This window comes from Neolamprologus brichardi, unplaced genomic scaffold (genome assembly GCF_056152115.1).
Source record: "Neolamprologus brichardi isolate AB-2024 unplaced genomic scaffold, ASM5615211v1 NODE_ptg000038l+_length_1369362_cov_1, whole genome shotgun sequence".
Classification (NCBI taxonomy): Eukaryota; Metazoa; Chordata; class Actinopteri; order Cichliformes; family Cichlidae; genus Neolamprologus; species Neolamprologus brichardi.
In genome coordinates this window covers 1,321,038-1,341,760 of record NW_028270040.1, presented here as the reverse complement: position 1 = coordinate 1,341,760, position 20,723 = coordinate 1,321,038, and the positions used below count along the sequence as shown (strand labels likewise).

Sequence of the window (20,723 nt, the reverse complement as noted above, 5' to 3'; positions counted from 1 at the left end):
TTTAATGTATCATTGAATTGTTACTGGAAGAAGCCAAACAAATAAAGTCAAAATGTTAAACTGCACATAAATCGTATTCCACTGCACTGATGTATCCAAGCCTGCACAAACAGCTGTGGTCGATGAATTTTAATGAGGAGAGAATATTTACAACGATCCCATTACTCTAAACACTACAGCATGTCTCATCTGAGCAAAGCACTGCACGGTGATGATGGTGGCGCGTGACTATTACCGTGCAAAGCACAGAAGAACTCAAAGTGAACGACTGTGGAGAAAAGTCCTTCACAACATTTAGCCAAGTCAGAAACTACAGTTAGAAACACCTTGATTCTAGACGCACAATCCTGTTTCCAACAACATGGAAACCACTCGTTGTACTCAAACAAAGGCCAGATTAGACTTTAACACAACACTGACCACATGATGGAGACAGCTTCATGGCACCATGTTAGTGTTCAATGATGAGTGCTGACAGCATTAGGATGGATTTTAATGTGTGTACTCTGTACAGATTCAGGGAAATGCTGCAAAATATTTACATCTGCTGTGTCGAAAAACACAAATCAATCATACATGAATGAACAACATTATCAGATAATATTATCAGAACAGCTCCAACACACAAAGTGTCTGCAGCAAAGAAGGAAACATCTCAGAGAGGCTCTGATCTGCTGAAACAGTGCAAAATCAGAACGTTACAAATGGCACATGACTGCAGCGAGGACTGACAACAAAATCACCATGATACTGTTTCACCTTTATATTATTTTGACAAAAGCTAAAATCAGAAAAGTAGCTGAAACTAGTTAATGACATTTTGGGAAATATTTACAGATGTGCCAGTGTTGTTGAATTCCACTGAATATTTAAACGAAGAAAAAATAAAAAGTATGTCAGGACCACCATTTAAATGAGACTGCATGTGTTCATTTGCAGCAGCAGAAGAATAAGACGTTTTTGTAATGCAGGATTGAATCATTCGTGATTAACTCTGGCTCTAGTTTGTCTCTTTGCTCTCCTTCAGCCGCCAGGGCCGGGGGGGGGCCTGGTTCTGCCAGCTCAGAGGGGGTTTCTGCCTATTATTGTCATATCGTTTTTACATCACAATATAAAACACTCTGAGGCAACTGCTGTTGTAGATTGGCACTATGTAAATACAACTGGAGTGAATCGAGAGTCTTTGCTTAAAGGAGACCTAATTCCATCTCCCCTCTTCACGCAAGACTAAACTGTTTATTCACATTTAAGGAGGACAGGCTTCAAATAAGGAGGTAAATTAACTCCACTGAGCTTTGTATTACTTTTCAGTTTTAAAGTTCACTTTAAAATAAAGGGCAGTTTCTTTAACCCGCTATTAGTGATTGGACCCTAAGTCTAGCCCCATATTCATGAGAACTTGTTAGTTTGTTTTTGGTGTGTGATTTGTTTCCTGATACTCAGCAGAACATTTTTTTAAACCACAGAAATATTGGGATTGTCTCCGGTTAGAGTTTAAAGTTGGGTTGTCGTGGATTAAACTTGGGCCTCAGTGGGCTGTGATCATGCAAAGCTGCTGTAGTGGAGTCCCAGAAAGAAGAAGAGTTGTAATAGATAGACCCCCTTTTGATTTTTGATCAAGCCAGCTAATTAAAAGGATTAAACACATCCTGTTTGTTGACACTGGATCATAAAGCGTTTATGATCATCAGGCTGTTTCAGCTTGTGTCACAGGAAGCTTTCACCCAGACTAAAGGGGGTGAACTTCTGTGCTTGTTGAGCTCCGATCTCAGCCACATACAGAGCCCCAGTTTTCAGGTCTAGGTCTACCAGGTGGGGCTTCACATCATCAGCCAACTGGATCACACTGACCACTCTGCACTGGCCGATCATGCCTACAGGCGGCGCGTCCAGCAGTGAAATCTGATTGGTGTTGAGCTGGACAACAACAAAGTATTTTTTGTCTGGGGTGAGGCGGACAGAATAGGGTGCGTCTTCAGTAAAGCAGCTGCCCCACGTCCCCAGCCACTCCCCGGTGACAGAATTAAAGACCTGGATCCTCTTGTTTCCTCTGTCAGCCACCCACACCCTCTGGGCCGTGTCCACGGTCACGCTGTGTGGGATGTAGAACTGAGCTAGGCCTTGTCCTTTCTCTCCATGCATCCACATCACCTTCTGCTCCTTGGACAGCTTAATGAGGCGGTTGTTCATCCCTCCATCACCGTCCACAATATAAATTTCCCCAGAGTCGTGGACAAATATCTCAGCGGGCTGATCAAACTGCAGGGGGTCCAGTCCAGAACCTGCTTTTCCCGGCGTTCCAAGCACCTGAGACGAACACATTGATAATCAACAGGGTGTTTTCTATTCCTATAATCACACTAGATACTTCAGAAACAGCTTTACTTAGCACCAAATCACCTGTAGCAACTTTCCTGATGGCGTGTAGCGTTTGATGCAGTGACCATACGGGCCGTTCCCCACATCTGTGACCCACACGGTGGGGTTTGATGAAGCTGCATCGGCTAGAAATATTCCATGAGGCTTCTCCAGGGTGGTTGTATTCCAGGACATGAGGTAATCTCCATCTGTAGTGAACACCAGCACCTTGGGAACGTTGTCGCCTAAAGGAGAGTAAATGCAAGCAGTGATATACATGCTGCACTGCATCAGACTCCACATGCAGCCAGCATTTAACAAAGCTCCTTTAGTTTTAGTCCCTGCTGAGGACCTATGGCTGTAAAAGGTCAATGATGTGAGCTGGTGTTTGTCCATGAGGTTGAGTTTGATGCAGCGACTCTCTTACTAACATGTAAACTGTATGCGATGCTGTGCATGTGTGAGAGAGGTCGCAGCAGTGTTGAAGAAGCTGAGAGATGTGCTGACATGCTGTGTTACATGAACTAAGAGCTGACATGTGTTTCATTTAAAGGAGCAGAGGAGAAATAACTGACAGCAGGCGGAGGGAGAGCTGCTGGTTATTACACGACTGACTCCTGACCACAAAACTCTTTGTCCACAAACTGATGCACTGGTTAAACAGAGAACTGCAGCACAATGTCAAACCCCTCATGTGTACTGACGTTTTGTAATTTTATGAGTGATTTTTTTCTTTTTTAAAATCCTCTTCTTCTTTCAGGGGCAGGTTACCACATTGCCTCCCTTTCACCCTACTCCCAGCATCTTCCTCTGTCGTGCTGGCGCTCCCGCGTTCACCCAATGAACCTCCTCTGACGTCTTCCTCTTTTCCTCCGGCCTGGCAGCTCGTCCAGTGTATCTACTCAGATTACAGATACCTTGATAATACATTCACAGATTCAAACTGCGCTGTATCATGTACTAAATACCACACACAGTTAGATATCTCTCCACACCACAGCTGACCAGGCAGCGGCCGATGGTGATTTTTCGTTTTTATGGGCCAATGTTTTTTTGGTTTTTGTTTATTTTGTAATGGCATAAACAATGAAAGGTGGTTGATTGGCCAATGTTCCATAATCAATTCTGAAATGGACCAATTACAGCCGAGGAGGTCAGATGCACCCGCCCCCGTGTCTTATCACAGACACACAGAAGAAAATAGTTTTGATTCGTCCCGGACTTCAGCTACAATGAAAAAGACACAAAGCTGCAGTTATTCTGTGTCTTTGCTGCACAGCTGCCTCTTCTTCTCTCATTCTCTCTCCTGTTTCTCCTTCAATCATGAAACTGATCAATGATCAGCTGATCGTCTCTCTTGTTTGTTTATCGCCCACTTTGCGCCAGAAACAGGAAACCAGCAGATGTCGCGCTAAACAACAGCAGCACGTTTAAGCTTGATCAGCTGTTGTTAGAATTTATTTAATATTAATTTCTAGTATCAGCTGATGTTTGCTGGAGCCACAGCTGTAAAGCTGCTGGTCATGATGTTTGGATATGTGGTGAGAGGGAAACATGAAGATGAAACCAGGAGATGTCCTTACTGAATCATCAGAGCTGAGCAGGTGATGGAGAAACAGGTTTACCTTTTAGGTGACATGGATGAGTTGAAGTTATGAACTGTTTCTGAGACACAAATAACACCAGGATCCTTTTTATGTAGCTGACAGCTGGTAACTGTGCAGGGGCGGGTCTAGCAAACATTTGCCAGGAGCCCAGACGAAGCATCAACAGGGAGAGGGGGGCACAAAGAAATACTTTTCTTTCTTATTCTCATTTAAAATGTCTCGCTTTTAATAAATAATTATCTGAATCTTTAAACTAAAGTGGTCATCTGATGTAAACTGTATAGAAATCATACATATACCAACAAGACAGTACATCACTGTCACTGCAGTGTTTCATTCAAAGGTTCAAAGGCTTTGTGGCTTTTCCTATAATACCTGGGCCCATTTTGTGTCCCAGTCCAGCCCTGCTCCACACTGGGTTGCATTGGCAACATCTATAAAACCATTGCTGCCACCTGGTGCCCTTACACGCTGACACAGTGAGCTACTTCCTCTGACATCAGCAGAACTGTTTTTGCTACATTTATTATTATTATTATTATTTATTATTATTATTAAATTAACTTCTGTAATGAAGCAATTTCCAAATGTCGACCTTATCGTAACAGATAACAATTAAGATCATGTGCACTGACACTAATGACGCAGTCTCCATTATGATCCAGTATGATGTTTGACTCTGAAGTTTACCAACAGTGTGATTACCTCTCTGAGCCACATACACCACCCCAGCATACTGGTTGACCGCCACTCCAAACACGTCTCCGGTGTAGAGCTCCGGGTTCTTGGGCCAGCTCAGGTCCAGCTTGTACAGGGGTCTGCCCAGCAGCTGGTAGTCGTGTCTGAGGCTCGAGCCGCCCGGCTGCTGGCTGCTCATGGTCCCGTAGAGCACCATCATGAGCAGGACCAAAGAGGCCATGCTGGAAACGATCAAACACGTATGACTCGTCTTTGTCATCAGCATCAGTGGTTTTGCTGTTGGCATGTACTTCATTTAACGCTCTCGTTTTAGAGCTGCCAGGATGCTGCGGACGTGTCCGTACAGGACGCACAGGCGGAAGTCGGCTCAGCTACACAGGCTACGGAACAAGTAAAACCTCCGTACGATACCTGCTACGATATTATACGGTGAAAACCTCGTGATTGTCTTATATTTTTGAATCCCACTGACCAAACAGAAAGACACTTCCTCTTCAGCACTAAACGAAAACAAAACAGGCTGTCACGTGAGACAGAACCACGCAAAGCATTTCTGTTTATGTCGCAATAAAACCACGTTAAGAAAAAGAAAAAACTAGATTCATTCGAGTTCAGAAATAACCACTGAATAAAGATTAATTAAAAAATAATAATTAATATATAACATATCATAAACAAGCTAAAATATGAATATTGTTGAGGTTTTATTTTTACAGTAACATTTCTATTTCCGGTCGCTTGAATCAGCAGCAGGAGGAGGAGGATGATGGCTCGGTGATGACTGTGTTTCCCTGTCTGGTTTTATGTGTAATGGCTTTCCTTATATTGATGAATGAGCTGTAGTTTACAGACAGCGTTAAAGAAATGACCTCTTATGCATGTATCTTTATGCGTTATTTACACATCTGTGTTACAGCAACAGAAGACCACTGTGGGGGCCCCACTGTGGGGGGCACAACTGTCAGCTAAGAACAGGAAACTGAGGCCACACTTCGGACTCACCAAAAAGAAACAGAAGATTGAAAAACACTCAAAAGGCCTCCACAGTAAACAGATCCGTGGGATGTGCTCACACAAAACTGTTTGTTGCAAGGAAACAGTGTGTTACTGTATTTGCTGTTACTGTTTAAGACAGGAAAAAACAATACAATTATTATCTAAGGACTACACCGTGAAACAGTAGAAGAATGTTAAATTCCAGAAATACTAACTTTCTGTCAAGGTCTGATGGCTCTTCGTGTATTTTACTGTGGAATTCAATGAGTCTTGAAGCCAATGGACAAGAATTTTACAAAATCTTTTCAGAATTTTTAGAAACGCCTAATTTAATATGTATTCAAGAAATATGGTTGAAATGACAGTTTGATTATGTCAGATATTGGTAAACAACCATCAGGAGTCATAGGCAGACTAGAAAGGTGGGGCTGTGGGAACGTGTGAAGAATAGGACATACCATAGCCCATGTGGTATATCTTATCCCAGAATAGGATATGGTATAATATTATGAATGTAATCAAGGTATTGACAGATAAACATAGTGTGACAATATCATGTGACTGTGTGGTCTATTATCATAATCCTAGCAACACACCGAGAACTGATATACTGAATGACGTTGGTGTCGCCATCAGAGGAAATGTGAGGGAGTCGTAGCAGAACTCGTTCATGTGAATGAAGAGATTGAAAAAGTTCATAAATGATTTTGTGTATATTAGTAATGGAAAGGGCACAAGCTATCCCAATCGCCTCAATCAAACCAAGCAGTTATAGTGTAAATAGTCAATTCAGGTAAAGACCCAACAAATCTGTCAAGTTATAGATCCATGGCATTAAGATCAGGGACCATAGAGTTGATGATAACAGAGGCTCCTCATCAAATGTGGAGATTTCTGCAACTCAGAAAACAAGCAGTAAACAGCAAATTGTAAAAGTCGATATTAGAATTCCTGTTTGGTAGGACGACAGAAGTAAAAATAGGTGCCGATTGTCGTATGATATGTCGTATATTATTTAACATAAGAAATAATGACGTTTTTGAAAAGACTGAACAAATGTAGGAAAATTGTGTTATGCTAAAGATGGGGCGCACTGGGTAAGGGTAGAAGAATTGAATATCTCTGAAATAAAAATCAGTACATGAATGGACATTCAGAATCAGAAAGGGTTTTATTGCCAAATGTTGAGCAGGTTTACAACATTAGGAAATTGCTGCGGTACTTAGTGCAAACATACGGTCATATAACGCTTAAATAGACATAAAAATAAAAATAAGAATTAAAAGTGCTAAGTAGATAGATATATACATGAGTGCAGGTGGTGATCAGTGCAAACGTGGAATGATGCAGTGAACACAGCGTAGGGTCATGTGTTAGTGGTGGGAACAGTCATATGGTTATTGTTCATGAGTCCAACAGCAGAGGGGAAGAAACTGTTCTTATGGCGAGAGGTTCTGGTGCAAATGGACCGGAGCCTCCTGCCTGAGGGGAGCAGGTCAAACAGACCAGGGTGAGAAGGGTCAGCTGAGATCCGAGCTGCACGCCCCAGTGTCCTGCAGGTGTACAGGTCCTGCAGAGATGGGAGTCTGCAGCCAATCACCTTCACAGCAGAGCGCACGACACGCTGCAGTCTCTGTTTGTCCCTGATAGTGGCTCCTGTGTGCTTCCTGACGTCCACAATAATCTCCACTGTCTTCTCGGCGTTCAGCACCAGGTTGTTGTGGCTGCACCAGGACACCAGACGTTCAACCTCCCTCCTGTAGGCAGACTCATCCCCGTCCGAGATGAGTCCAATAGCGGTGGTGTCATCTGCAAACTTGATTAGCTTGACAGACTGGTGGGTGGAGGTGCAGCAGTTGGTGTACAGGGAGAAGAGCAGAGGAGAAGGAACACAGCCCTGTGGGGAGCTGATGGTCCGGGAGTCCGAGACATTCTTTCCCAGCCTCACATGCTGCTTCCTGTCCGTCAGGAAGTCAGTGATCCACCGGCAGATGGGATCAGGCACATTCATCTGGGAAAGCTTGCCTTGGAGATGGTCTGGAAGGATGGTTTTGAAGGCAGAGCTCCACAAACGGGATCCTGGCGTAGGTTCCTGGGGAGTCCAGATGCTGCAGGATGAAGTGTAGAGCCATGTTGATAGCATCGTCTGCAGACCTGTTGGCTCTGTATGCAAACTGCAGGGGGTCCAGGAGGGGGGCCGTGAGGGTCTTGAGGTAGGAGAGAACCAGGCGCTCAAATGACTTCATGACCACAGATGTCAGAGCCACAGGTCTGTAGTCATTTAGTACAGTGATCCTAGGTTTCTTGGGGACAGGGATTATGGTAGAGGACTTGAAGCAGGCAGGCACATGACATGCCTGCAGTGAGGAGTTGAAAATGCCAGAAAACACTGGGGCTCGTTTGCACAGTGTCTGAGTGGCAGGAGACACACCGTCTGGGCCAGGAGCTTTTCTTAAACTGCTTCCTCACATCTGCTTCATGAATATGAAGAGTTGTGGTGGGAGGAGGTGGTGTGAAATCCTCCTTGGTGTGGGGTTTGGAGGGAGGGGTTGTAGGTGAAGTGTTTGATGGGGGTGATGGCTCTATGGAGGGGGGGGTGGGGGAATGAGTGTCCAAAGTGTCTCTATTGTTGGGGCTGTTGGAGGTGTGAAGGCTGGCCTGATGGTGTTGGCCAAGAGCAAGTCATCAGTGGAGTGGGGGGTTTTAGGCTTGTAGTTGGTGATATTCCTAAAACTTTTCCACACAGAGGCCGAGTCATTCTCTGAGATCTGCTGCTGCATCTTCTCAGAGTGCTGATGTTTAGCAATGTCCACTTCTTTAGTGAACCTGTACTTGGCCTCTCTGTAGCAGTCCCTGTCTCCGCTTCTGAATGCCTTTCTCTTTTCCAGCCACAGCTTTTTGAGTTTAGGAGTAAACCAGGGTTTGTCATTATTACAACTCACCCTGGTGCGTGATGGCACAATGCTGTCCTCACAGAAGTGGATATAGGAGGTGACAGTGTCCGTAAACTCGTCCAAGCTGTTAGAAGCAGCCTTCATTGTGTCCCAGTCTGTAGACTCCAAACACGTGCGAAGCTCCTCCACAGCCTCGTTGCTCCACAGTTTTTTTGGTTACATGGTTACAGGTGCACGTGGTGAGATTTCTACATGCTTGTTTGATGAGAAGCTAAACTGGTGTTAAAAAAAGTTAGACACAAGTCTAGTTTCTGCTTTATGTGTCTCTCAAGTCGAAGTAGACGGGAGGAAAGAAGAGCTTATCTGCCTGTACGTGTATGTGTTCAGGGAATATAAAGGTGGACTTGTTGGCAAAAATTAATTCAGTTTATAGAAAATTAGCACCAAAGGAAAAACAATATAATTCATAATCATATGCAGAAGATTTGATATGAATATTGAGATAGTGGACACACAGATACATCTACAGAGAATCCAATAAGTAGTAAGTAGTTTTGAACAGCATGCAGGGCAGGAACCCAAAGCAGGAGATCATTTCTCAGGTAAGAATAGGACATATAGGACTGACCCATACACTACACCCAGTAACACCCCGTCTTTACTCTATTATGACAGAAACTGTTAAAAATGCAATAAGTGCGAGTGGGGAGAGATTTAGTAGCGTGATTGAAATGTTAGAGGCAGCACCACAGATTATTTTATTATTACAGGAGCATCTTTGAACTACAGGAGTGAGAATACAGCTCGTTTCCTCTGCTAATCTGTCCACACGTCCGTGCAGGCGGTGATGCTGCTGCGTGTTTTACCGACGCCTTTAAAATAATTAACAGAAGAAGAAGAAAGCCGACCCAGCGCCACAGTTGACCAATCAAAATGCAAGCTAGCTGTGATGTCACGACGCTGCTGTGGCTGTGCAGCGAGGCGAGTCTTGCTTCCTTTACAGTAATTGTCTTGTAATTATTTTATTCGAGCTTGTGAATCTCAGTGCGGATGACAGTCAGTGAGGGACAGAGGCGCGTTTCCTGTAGTGTAAGCCGTCGAAGGATCGACTCCATGGAGGTCGTGGACAGCCCGCTCAACCTTGTAAGTTTGATGTTGCAATAAGAGGCTATCTTTACAGCAGCTAGGAGCTAGCGGCTAGCCGCTTTGTTGTTAGCTTTGCTGCTGTTATGCTGCGACCCATTTGCTTCGTTGGAGCAGAGACTGGCGTTACTCTCAAGGTGTAAAGTCGGGAAAAACAAGAATATATGGATATGTTTTACTCGTTAGCAGAGCCATTCGGGCATCGCTAGCAACATAGCGCAATGCTTTTATGCCTCATAAAACACCGCTGCAGTACGTTCACGAACAAAGCCTAACCAGCGCTCTGCGCATGGTTTATTTAGTCCGTGACAAATACACAACAGTGGCCGAACAGATGATACGGTTGGATTACTGTTTACACTCATTGGTGGAGCTACTTCGACTTTCTGAGTTGGAAATCCAATTTAACATTCCAGTTAAGTCGGAAATCAGAACCAGAGCCGCGTCATCCCCATTCACGCCAACGGACCATTTCCTTTTTTACAGCAATGGCGGATCATGCAATAGTTAGCAATATACGCTAACCGCACCATAGAGATGCAGAAGTGAAATCAGAATCAGAATACTTTATTAATCCCGAAGGAAATTAGGGTTACAGCAGGCAGCACGCTAATGGCGCATGCGCACTTACAAAGGAACCTTCTGACCAACTTGAAAGAGAAGATGTTTAAAAAATAAAGTGCACCCAGGTCAAATTTACTGTGGGGCACAAATCATCAGGAGATGTAGGTGCTGTATGTACATAAAGGAAATGTATCAGGATACTGAAGCAATGGATAGAGCCTGGTCAGTTTTCTTCGTATGGTTTATGTAGTGAGTCCCAAATACAATAGTGGGATTACAGATTAAAATGTTTACCTTTTACCTTCATTGTCACGATCTTGGTTTGTTAAGGTTGTTGTGGCTTCTCCGACTTTCCAAGTATAAATTCCAAGTTGAGGCATTCCAGATGAAAACGGCACCTTCTGAAGTCAGCTGGATGCTGATTCTGGCCCACTTGTCAGCATTTAGCAGACACACAGGCCATCCATGTCAGCAATGCACAGTCAGGGTTTTAGATGATTGATCAGGAGCATGTCTGCGACACATGAAACCCTTCTCCATTTGATCTTAATATTTCCTCCTCCTAACTTAGCTACAGCTCAGAAACTCGATCATCCAGGATTACAGTCGAACTACCAGCTAGTGTAACATGTCAGGAACAAAAAACAAAAACCACAGTAAATCACATAAAATCCAATTTATCGGATCTAAAGACTTAAAGTCTTCAAACAGATTCTATCGGATCATCAGTCTCATTTTCATAGCATTAATGTTCATTGTCACGTATGACAAGCTAGTCTCTGTTTAGTATTTTTGCTTCATATATTATCCCTGGTTTCCTTCCACCACCTCTTTAACATTCTCGTAACACATTGCATTCCCTGTCTTACGTTCTTCAGGCTCACCAGCAGTGCAGACAGGCCGACCGTTTGGTAGCTGCTGGGAAGTATGAAGAGGCCATTTCCTGCCATGGAAAAGCAGCAGGTAGTCTCAGTTTCACACACACACTCCTTACAGTCTTCTTCTACCACAGTCTTTCTCCTTACAGTCCTGCCATGTAGTGCATTGCTCCTCTGTAGGTGCTCTGCAGAGCGTAGGTCGTTCACTGAATGTGTTTTGGACTCTTTCTGGACTTGATCTGCTTTTACGCAGAATCAGAAAGTAACCAAACAACGAGTATAACGTTACAGTGCTGACTCTCCTCACATAAGCAAACTGCATTTCACTTTCTATTAGGGCTGCCACGATTAGTCGACTAGTCACGATTACGTCGACTATCAAAATCGTCGACGACTGATTTAATAGTTGACGCGTCGTTTGAAGCTTTGTAAGATCACAAAAGACGCAGGAATAAGTAGTAGGATTTAAGAGTGTAATAACGGACTGAAACAGAAGATGGCAGCACTGCATGTACAAGGATGCCAGCTGCCGTTAAACCCCGAAGAAGAAGAAGCTGTGTCCCAGAATTCATAGCGCAGCCCAGCTCAGTTTCCAACAATGGCGGCAGCTAGTTAGTTTTAATATTACTCTTATTATTCTTTCTGGGTCACAAAATAAACGTTTAACATATTTTCAGACGAGAATGTAGCTGTGTAAACCTCAAATATCTGCTCAGTTTATCAAGACACCACATATTTTCAAAAGCGCTCTGACGTTTTCGGAGATGTCTGTTAGCCACTAGCTCGATAGCTAGCCTGGGGCTAGGCTAACTAGAGCCGTGAGAACACCGGACTCCCGGCAAATGGTCTTTAAACCCACCGCTGTCTTTCGCTACTCAGGTTAAACATGATATATAAGTCACTTAGATAACTTCAAAATGTTATTGTTTGGCTTTTTTTAGTATTTTATTTGTTCCTGAGTAAATCGGTTTGGCTGAGATTAAAGTTATAGTTTTTACACAGCTGAATAAACGTCAAGCAGACAGCTGATTATCAGAAGTGTGAGATGCTGAGAATCAGGGTTTTAATAGTTTTGCAGTTTTCATTAGTTTTTATTTTTATTTAGTTTCGACTTCAGATTTTCAATTTTATATCAGTTTTAATCAGTTTTTACCAATTGTTTGCTAGTTTAGTTTAGTTTTTATTTTTTTGAAAATCCTTAGTTTCAGTTTAGTTTTGATTAGTTTCAGTTATAGTTTTAGTTGTGTTTGCAATAATTAAGTGTAACAAAATCCCAGTTTCATCATATCAGTCATTCTCTTCTGCTTATCCTTGGGTATGTTGCTATCCCAGCTACCATACTGCACCCTGGACAGGTCGCCTGTCTGTCGCAGGGCTAACACGCAGAGACAGACAACTCACATTCCCACCTATGGGTCCTTTAAATAAATAAATAAATAAAAGGCAGATCAACAACCATTGATACCAGGCAACTATAAAATAATATAATAAATAATAAAGACTATTAACTCTTGCAGCACCGGGTGTTCGTAATTGTGGTTCAAGTGAACTGATAAACTTTTTGAAGGTAATTGACTCACACAGTTGTGTAGATATCCCCGTCCTGTTGTCTCGGGATGCATCACGCTGCCTTGCCTGAGGTTAGCTTCTGTTTTCTGGGGATGAGGGTTGAGTGTGCTCCCTTACCTTCTCAAGGTAAGCTAGGTTAGCCTTCTTGTGTGAGCTTTTCAAGTGCACTTTAAGGTTTGTGGGATTTTTTTCCCTTTAGAAATGTCCCTCATAATTTGTCTGTTTCCACTACAAGACACTTGCTTTATCCAAAACACAGTCATATTCAAAGTAATCCCAAATTGGACTCTGGTGCTTTCTCCCGACTTTTCCTGACATGATTCTGCGCGTGGACGGAGCAGCAACACAGACGACTCGACTAACGTGCTGCCACCTGCTGGCATAATGAGACACAGCAAGAAAAAAATCTGGAAACTAAACTTCATTTTCACCCTTGACTCTTGTATGACACGCACACATCAATGAAAACTAAACACATTTTTGCTATAAATTCAGTTAATTTTAGTTAGTTTTGTGAACACTCATTCCAGTTTTAGTTAGTTTTCCTTTTTTTGTTTTTATTTTTATTTCCGTTAACGAAAATGTTTTTTCACTTCTAGTTTTCGTTATTTCGTTAGTTTTCGTTAACGATAATAACCTTGCTGAGAATTTACTCCGGTGTCCTGTTATATTTTAGATAGCAAGGAGTTTATTAAACTTCACCGAAACAATCTGCAAATTTCATTAAAATTTAATAAACTATCATCTTGTCTTTATTTTTAGTTAGAACAGACCTTAAACACTTAAAGCTGTAAGCTAATGATAGTTATATAAGAGCAGATGCTGCTGGTGCAATAAGCTGTACGTTTTATGTCCAATGGATGATGATCTGATTAGTCGACTATCAAAATAGTCGTTTGTGGCAGCCCTACTTTCTATATACTTTTACGTTGTAGCCATGGTAACATCTTATAAGAAAGCGTCTGAGGAAGGGTGGTGTTGTTGGGTTTGGGGTTTTTACTACATCCACTTCACTCCAATCCAGTGCTGAAATAGAAATCCAGCGCAACAAGTACTGTGTCCCTGTCTTATTGTGATGACCAGATATTAAACTGTATGTTTAATCCAATATACTGTGTGTGTGTTAGGTGTGTATTCTGTCTCATCGCTCTCTCCTCTCTCTCTGTCTCACTACCAGATTTTCTGACTGAGGCGATGAAGGCACCCGCGTGTGAGCAGGTGAGACACTCAGTTTTATCTTTGTGTTTGATCAGTGATTGAGTGAAACATGTTTTCTCTGTCATGTAAACATGCTGATTAACACCACCTGTAGCATGCTGTAGATCATCCAGACCAGCGGTCCCCAACCTCTGGGCCGCGGACCCGTCCGTGAGTCGTTTGGTAGCGGGCCGCGAGAGTTGAGGCTCGGGTGTGAAATTTATGGTTTTCAGGGTTTTTATCGTTAACTCTGTTTCCCTGGGTCTTTTCCCGTGTTGTAGTTGTGTCTTATTTTGAAAGAAATATTTACATGTTACCATAGCGACCAGAGAGCATTAAGGGGCAGAGAGGAGAATGTTACTCTCAATGTTGTTGGCGCATTTCAGGAGGACGCTGCTAAAAAAGTTACACAATTACACAGTGAATTCGTGTTTATTTTTATATTTACAAAATACCACAGTTTTTGTCTCGGTCGTGTCTTTTTATTTTGTTCTATTTATCCGCGACACCTTAAAGGCCGATGAGTGAAAATATTGTCTGACATTAAACCGTCTGTGGCCCAAAAAAGGTTGGGGAGCGCTGATGTAGACCCCAGAGGAAAACTGAAGCCATGACAACTCAAGTTTTTTTTTTTTTTAAAGCAGCAGCTGAAGTTAAGGGTCACTTCCTCTAATCTTAAAATAAATAAGATGGACATTTTTTGTGTTTATCATCAAAGAAAAATTTAAGGGGAAAATAAACTTAATGTAATGTTGAGCATGTAACATCAGGACGACAGCGAGACAGTGGGTGAGGTGTAAAAGCAGGAAGGACAGACGGTTTAGAGTTTCAGGTAGCAGTACATCAGTAGCTCTGATGGTCAGTGGTCATGTTGAGCAATGAACATCAGTAGACGTGAGACAGAATGCATGTGTGTGAATGAGACGGGTGTAACAGTACACACTGCTGTGATGTGTGGTTTGGAGACAGCAGCACAAACAAAAAGAGTTGAAGATGCTAAGACTTGTCATTAGGCCTGACCAGGATGGACAGGATTAGACATGAGGGTGTCAGAGGGGCGGAGCGGGACCACAGAGCAGATTCAGGGGTGTAGTGACAGAGATGACCTGCACATGTCTGCTGTGAATAAAAACTACACTGACATATGTTCTCCGTGGCCTCTTCTTGGTTGGATATGCTGAGGATTTTTTTATCAGCACTACTACTGTTAATCTCTGCTACCTGTTTTGTGCTGTGCAAATCTCAATAAGTAGTCATCTGTAGTAGTCTTTAAAACAGACGTAGAAAAGTCCCTCACCCACCTGCCTGATCGTCAGAGTTTCAGAGCTGATTGTTTGTGTCTTGTATCACAGAGTGATTGTTTGTTCCATGGCTGCAGGCTCGTTTGTCCATGGAGCTGCAGAGGGACAGTCACATTAAACAGCAACGGTTAATCCAAGAGCGCTGGAAGAGAGAAGCTCGGCGAGAGGCGGTTAAGACACGACTTGGTCTAGTGCAGGCCACCGGGCCAGGGTTCTTGAAATCTCCGTCCACGGGCAGCAGCCGGCCCTGTGCCTCTCCAGGCGCCTCAGCTGCAGAGCTGGGAAGCGTTGGGCAGAGGGAGTATGACACCTTACTGTACCAGCTTCAGACTCGGCAGACTGGAGGAACACAGATTCTAACTCCAGTGTGTTCGGGGTCTAAGACCACCAAAGATGACAAAACGCGCCTGGAAGAACAACAGACGACCATCGAGAACTTGCGACTCCTGGTCGACGGCCTGACGAACGAAAACCAGCAGCTGAGAGCCGAGAACGAGCGGCTACGACTGGAAAACATGAGGCTGCACTCGGAGGCGGCCGACTTCGTGGAGCGCTCCGAGCTCTGGGTGCTCCCACAAGCAGGTGGTCCTATGGGAAGCGGAGTCGGACAGGGAGGGGAGAGCAAAAGGAAGGGGAAGGAGATCGCAATCCCTCAGCTGCCACCGTTGGAAATGCCAGCTCAGGAAGACCTGTGTCTGGATGACCTGCCTCCTCTGGAGCTGCCAGAGGACATCCAGAATGAACTGCAGGAGCTACTAGACAGGGATAAGCTGTAATAAAACACATCACACACACATACACACACACACACACACGTGGTTCAACCAATGCGACTTTGAGTTCAGATGCCAAAACGTTATACAGTGAAAGCCCACGAGGCCTCTGCTCAGGTGGAATCACACTACAGAACGTCAGACACTCGTCAGTCTTTATGCAACTGGAGCAACAAACGAGAACATCAGAGAGGAAGTGATAACGCTACTATCACTGATGCAAGGCAGTCCAAGTCACAGGAAACGTTCACTAACCTGTGAGAAGAGCAGTGAGGCTGCATGACTTACACTGAGAGCAGGAATACGGTCAAGATTCAAGGTTTTACCAAAACTTTCACTCATGTCTCTTCTACTGGATCATCACATGACCCAGATCTCATACAGCATCCAATGACAGCTTAGCTCTGTCAACAGCAGATCAGCTGATAGTGTTTCCACAGATTTAGACTTTATTTAAGGTGTTGTGGAAGTGTGTGCATTATTATGAAAGGACACACACACACACACACACACACACTTAGCTTTCCTACAAGAGTTATGACATCATTCTGTGTATGTGTACTTTGTGGCTCAGAATAACTAGTCCTGCGGATGAACTCCGTCCTGGACGTTTTGTTCCAGCTGTTCGGCACCGCAGGCCTCAGCTGGATTTTAAGTGACACGAGAGGTAAAGACTGAGTGTCGATTGTCTGGATGAACTGCTCCTAAAATTCTTTTGCATCCACACACACACAGATGCATTCAGATCACGATCATGTGTAACTTAATTATAAGAAAGCATATTGGTGTTAAGAAAAAGCTTGTAATAGACTCGTTGATGTTTTTCTGAGCAGATACTTGAAGGCTAAAAAAAACAAACAAGCCTTCTGATGTTCTTATTATTCCCCACCAGAAATGTGAGACACACAGGTTATCAGTGGGGATCAATAGGAATAAAGGCTGACGCACACACAGTGTTGATGGGCTGATATATTCTGAAGAGTTGATACATGAAACCATGTGAATAATGACGGCGTTCTTCAAAGATCAAAGGGCAGAGTCCATCAGATCTTTCAGTGTAGTTGTGGGTTGTTGTGTCTCAGGATTTTCATGTCTGTACTGTTTATGATGTTGAAGTCATTCATTGTCTTGTTGACTCTGTTAACAAACTGTAGTCTGCTTTTTATTTCCTGTTTTGAAACCAAGTAATTATTCATTAATGGAAATGTTTAGTCCTGCGCGTCTGCAGTACCATATCATCTGGTGGTCACACATTAAACTACACTGTGATCTAATGGTAACATCAGCTGTGTTTACTGGAGACCACATGTGAATGCAGTCAGAATACTTGAATTTCACTCACTGAAACTTCTTGGATGGGTGCATCTCAGCAGGCCTGGTGTCCAGCTCAAATGAACTCATATTGACTGGGGTGAGCAGACGGTGACAAAGTTAAGCCTCACCAGTGTCCAGATAGCAGAGGTATGAAAGGCTGCTCCCCCTCCTTATAGTCGTGGCAGGGTGAAACTGTTCTTTGAGGCCAGTGAACATGCTTTCTAATGTGGTTAGCTGGGCATTGTAACATGGGAGTCTAAGGGGAAAGAGTCACTCTTAGAGCGAGCTTCAAGTGGCCGTTGGAGGATCTACAATTTATGTCAGTTACACGTTTTTAGTCCCAAATGTGGCAGTTTGTACGTTACCTGGAAAGCCAAAAGAAGCACCTTCGGTAATCTGAAGCTCTCTTAAATGTTTGGATCACAGTAACTTTGTAAATTTCTTTTTTGTTTGGATGCCTCAAATAACTGAAGATATTTTGATCCACATCATAAAATCTGATAACAGAAGGAGCAGAATGCAGCATAAACTGCAGGCAGGGCACGTTTATATTATCATAGGCCATCTAGCTAGTCCATCTTAATCACATCCCTTTAAAAGATTCTTATTGACGGCTCATTCAAGTCCCGACACTTTTACCGGCTCCTGAAATGAAGCTGTGCAGCTTTAACCGAGCTGAGCAGGCGTGTAGTCCAGCATGTCTACGAGCAAAGCTGATAGTTTATGTCGGCACAGCAGAATAAAGGACTCGAGGCAACTTGTTTACTGTGTTGCTTGCAGTCTAATGCATGTGGCATGTGCATGCATACGATCACATATTTCGAGGCGCTTGTACAAACTCGTGTATTCACTTAAGAGAGTGCATTTCCTTCCTGGATCCACTATGATGAAGACGTGGCTACACACAGGACACTTTGCTGCATTTCCCAGCTATGCAAAACTCACTCATTGTAAGCCACGTGTTTGGCTCAGCTGGCCTTTAAATCGATGGTGATGTGAACAATTGTACAAAATGATGTTCTGTTTTTGAATAAAGCTAACTGACTGTCAGTCTCAGTGTGTCGTTTGGACTTCATGTTATTCATGTATTTTTGAAATGAGCTTTACAGAAGCTGCTTTATCGTCCTCACAGGGCATGAATGCAAACAGATGGTCAGCTATCAGAAATCACAGCGGCTGAAAAAGCTTCAGCAGGCTTCTGATACGGCTTAAAGCCAGAAATAAAACTCTTATTTTAAATCTGGCTGATCTCCTTTACAGGATCAGTGAACAGAAGCACATCTTCTAGAGCTCATTTGTTTCCATTGTTCTTGCAGCTTTGTAACTGATGCTGGGCCTCCATTTTTAGGAAGTAAACTAAGTCATAAGGAGGTAGTTCTGGAGTGTCCAGGTGCTGCAGCCTTGCTGCCTGCTCGCTGCATGTCTATTCACACCTACAGGCCAGTGGACACTCTTTCAGTGATGAGGATGTAACATCCTGGACAGGGAGGGACGCTGGTTTGAGGGCGGAGTCAAGGAGGGGAAGACCATCTCTGAATGGAGGAGGGGGCCTGAGGGTCCATCTGTCACCATCTTACATGCTGTGATTGCAGCCATTCCCCAACTCTCTGTGAATGGGACTCATGGACATTGATCAGTGGTTGTTGATTCAATTCAATTCAATTCAATTTTATTTATATAGTGCCAAATCACAACAAAAGTCGCCTCAAGGCGCTTCATAGATACAGAGAAAAACCCAACAATCATATGACCCCCTATGAGCAGCACTTTGGTGACAGTGGGAAGGAAAAACTCCCTTTTAACAGGAAGAAACCTCCGGCAGAACCAGGCTCAGGGAGGGGCGGGGCCATCTGCTGTGATTGGTTGGGGTGAGAGAAGGAAGACAGGATAAAGACATGCTGTGGAAGAGAGACAGAGGTTAATAACAGATATGATTCAATGCAGAGAGGTCTGTTAACACATAGTGAGTGAGAAAGGTGACTGGAAAGGAAAAACTCAATGCATCATGGGAATCCCCGGCAGCCTACATCTATTGCAGCATAACTAAGGGAGGATTCAGGGTCACCTGGTCCAGCCCTAACTATATGCTTTAGCAAAAAGGAAAGTTTGAAGCCTAATCTTAAAAGTAGAGATAGTGTCTGTCTCCCGAATCCAAACTGGAAGCTGGTTCCACAGAAGAGGGGCCTGAAAACTGAAGGCTCTCCCTCCCATTCTACTTTTAAATACTCTAGGAACAACAAGTAGGCCTGCAGAGCGGGAGCGAAGTGCTCTAATAGGGTGATATGGTACTACAAGGTCATTAAGATAAGATGGGGCCTGATTATTTAAGACCTTGTATGTGAGGAGCAGGATTTTGAATTCTGGATTTAACAGGAAGCCAAAACAGGAGAAATATGCTCTCTCTTTCTAGTCCCTGTCAGGACTCTTGCTGCAGCATTTTGGATTAGCTGAAGGCTTTTCAGTGAGTTTTTTGGACATCCTGATAATAATGAACTGCAGTCGTCCAGCCCAGAAGTAATAAATGCATGATCAATGGTCATGAGAATTTGCATAATTATGATTAAGGAACTGACCTCCCAGCCCATTGTTCCCTCACTGGGCTGGTTTCAGTCATTATGCACATGAACTGTTTATAAGATTGAAACCTGCAGCTGAGACTGAAGACGTCACCTGATGATGATGAAACGTTTCTCCCTCTGAAAACGTCCAGATGATCAGAATCAGCCTTTGGGATCAGACTCTTGGCTTTACTGCTGTCAGTGTTCTTATATTGACAGAACCACATTCATGTGCTGTTGTCAGATTCATCTGAGCCCTGTACAAACTCTGTACTGTGTGATTTTCACACACTTCTAATGTTGTTGTGTTTGTGTATGACGCTGAAGTCTAGACACCACAGGTCAACTGACAAACAGGAAGCAGCAGCATGTACATCACACCAACCCAGCAGACACAGCTTCATCTGTACAGCTTCACAGGTGTTGGTAGGTGTGAACGAGCAAAGGGAGAAGTCCAAACGCTGCTCTGTGGGCGGTTCTTAACTGTGAGATCATCAGCTTCAACGTAGTTCAGATTTTTGTTCTTCATTAGCAAATGAAAAATGATCTGTCCACACTTTGCTCCTGAAAAAGACCGAGTGGCACCATACACTGAAACATGAATTATGACCATGGTCAGTACTGTTACAGCGCCCAACACCACAGGAGTACAGTTCATATATTTATGGATAATTTTGTAATAAAAGGAATTTTGTCTGTTTCACGTCCGGTTCTTCTGTAACATTAACACTGTACAGTAATGTTTCATAGTCTCACACAAAGATTTTAACAGGAAATATGGGCGCTACATTCGATCGACTGCCAGTTTCACAGAATAAAGTGCTGCAAACTCTCAGCTGAATAATAATGGACAGACCACAGGATCTGTTGGC

The 20,723-nt window shown here is 43.5% G+C and overlaps 3 protein-coding genes across 3 annotated transcripts; 1 reads left to right on the top strand and 2 right to left on the bottom strand.

Moving 5' to 3' along the window:
* Nucleotides 1-451: 451 nt before the first annotated feature.
* nhlrc3 (NHL repeat containing 3) lies at nt 452-5,192 on the bottom strand. Its single transcript, XM_087837011.1, has 3 exons — nt 4,671-5,192; nt 2,401-2,603; nt 452-2,307 (listed from the first exon to the last, which is right to left on the bottom strand). The coding sequence occupies exons 1-3, from the start codon at nt 4,957-4,959 to the stop codon at nt 1,708-1,710; spliced, it is 1,092 nt and encodes a 363-aa protein (XP_087693137.1). The 5' UTR covers nt 4,960-5,192; the 3' UTR covers nt 452-1,707.
* Nucleotides 5,193-8,136: 2,944 nt separating this feature from the next.
* On the bottom strand, nt 8,137-8,764 carry LOC148095934 (uncharacterized; the record flags this gene model as incomplete). Its single annotated transcript, XM_087836996.1, is given in 2 exon segments — nt 8,137-8,308; nt 8,310-8,764. Coding segments are annotated over 2 exon segments (627 nt in total), but the record flags the coding sequence as incomplete, so codon positions are not given.
* A 746-nt stretch (nt 8,765-9,510) lies between these two features.
* Nucleotides 9,511-16,484, top strand: nrbf2b (nuclear receptor binding factor 2b). Its single transcript, XM_087837010.1, has 4 exons — nt 9,511-9,697; nt 11,140-11,224; nt 13,886-13,926; nt 15,284-16,484. The coding sequence occupies exons 1-4, from the start codon at nt 9,605-9,607 to the stop codon at nt 15,980-15,982; spliced, it is 918 nt and encodes a 305-aa protein (XP_087693136.1). The 5' UTR covers nt 9,511-9,604; the 3' UTR covers nt 15,983-16,484.
* Nucleotides 16,485-20,723: the final 4,239 nt, after the last annotated feature.

Bases quoted from the DNA above. Each gene is read 5' to 3' on its own strand.
- nhlrc3 (XM_087837011.1), bottom strand. From the start codon at position 4,959: ATGAAGTACATGCCAACAGCAAAACCACTGATGCTGATGACAAAGACG. The intron at 2,604-4,670 runs GTAATCACACTG...ACTCTCCTTTAG, and splicing joins GGTGTATGTGGCTCAGAGAG to GCGACAACGTTCCCAAGGTG. The intron at 2,308-2,400 runs GTGATTTGGTGC...TGTTCGTCTCAG, and splicing joins CATCAGGAAAGTTGCTACAG to GTGCTTGGAACGCCGGGAAA.
- nrbf2b (XM_087837010.1), top strand. From the start codon at position 9,605: ATGACAGTCAGTGAGGGACAGAGGCGCGTTTCCTGTAGTGTAAGCCGT. The intron at 9,698-11,139 runs GTAAGTTTGATG...TACGTTCTTCAG, and splicing joins TGGACAGCCCGCTCAACCTT to GCTCACCAGCAGTGCAGACA. The intron at 13,927-15,283 runs GTGAGACACTCA...CCATGGCTGCAG, and splicing joins AGGCACCCGCGTGTGAGCAG to GCTCGTTTGTCCATGGAGCT.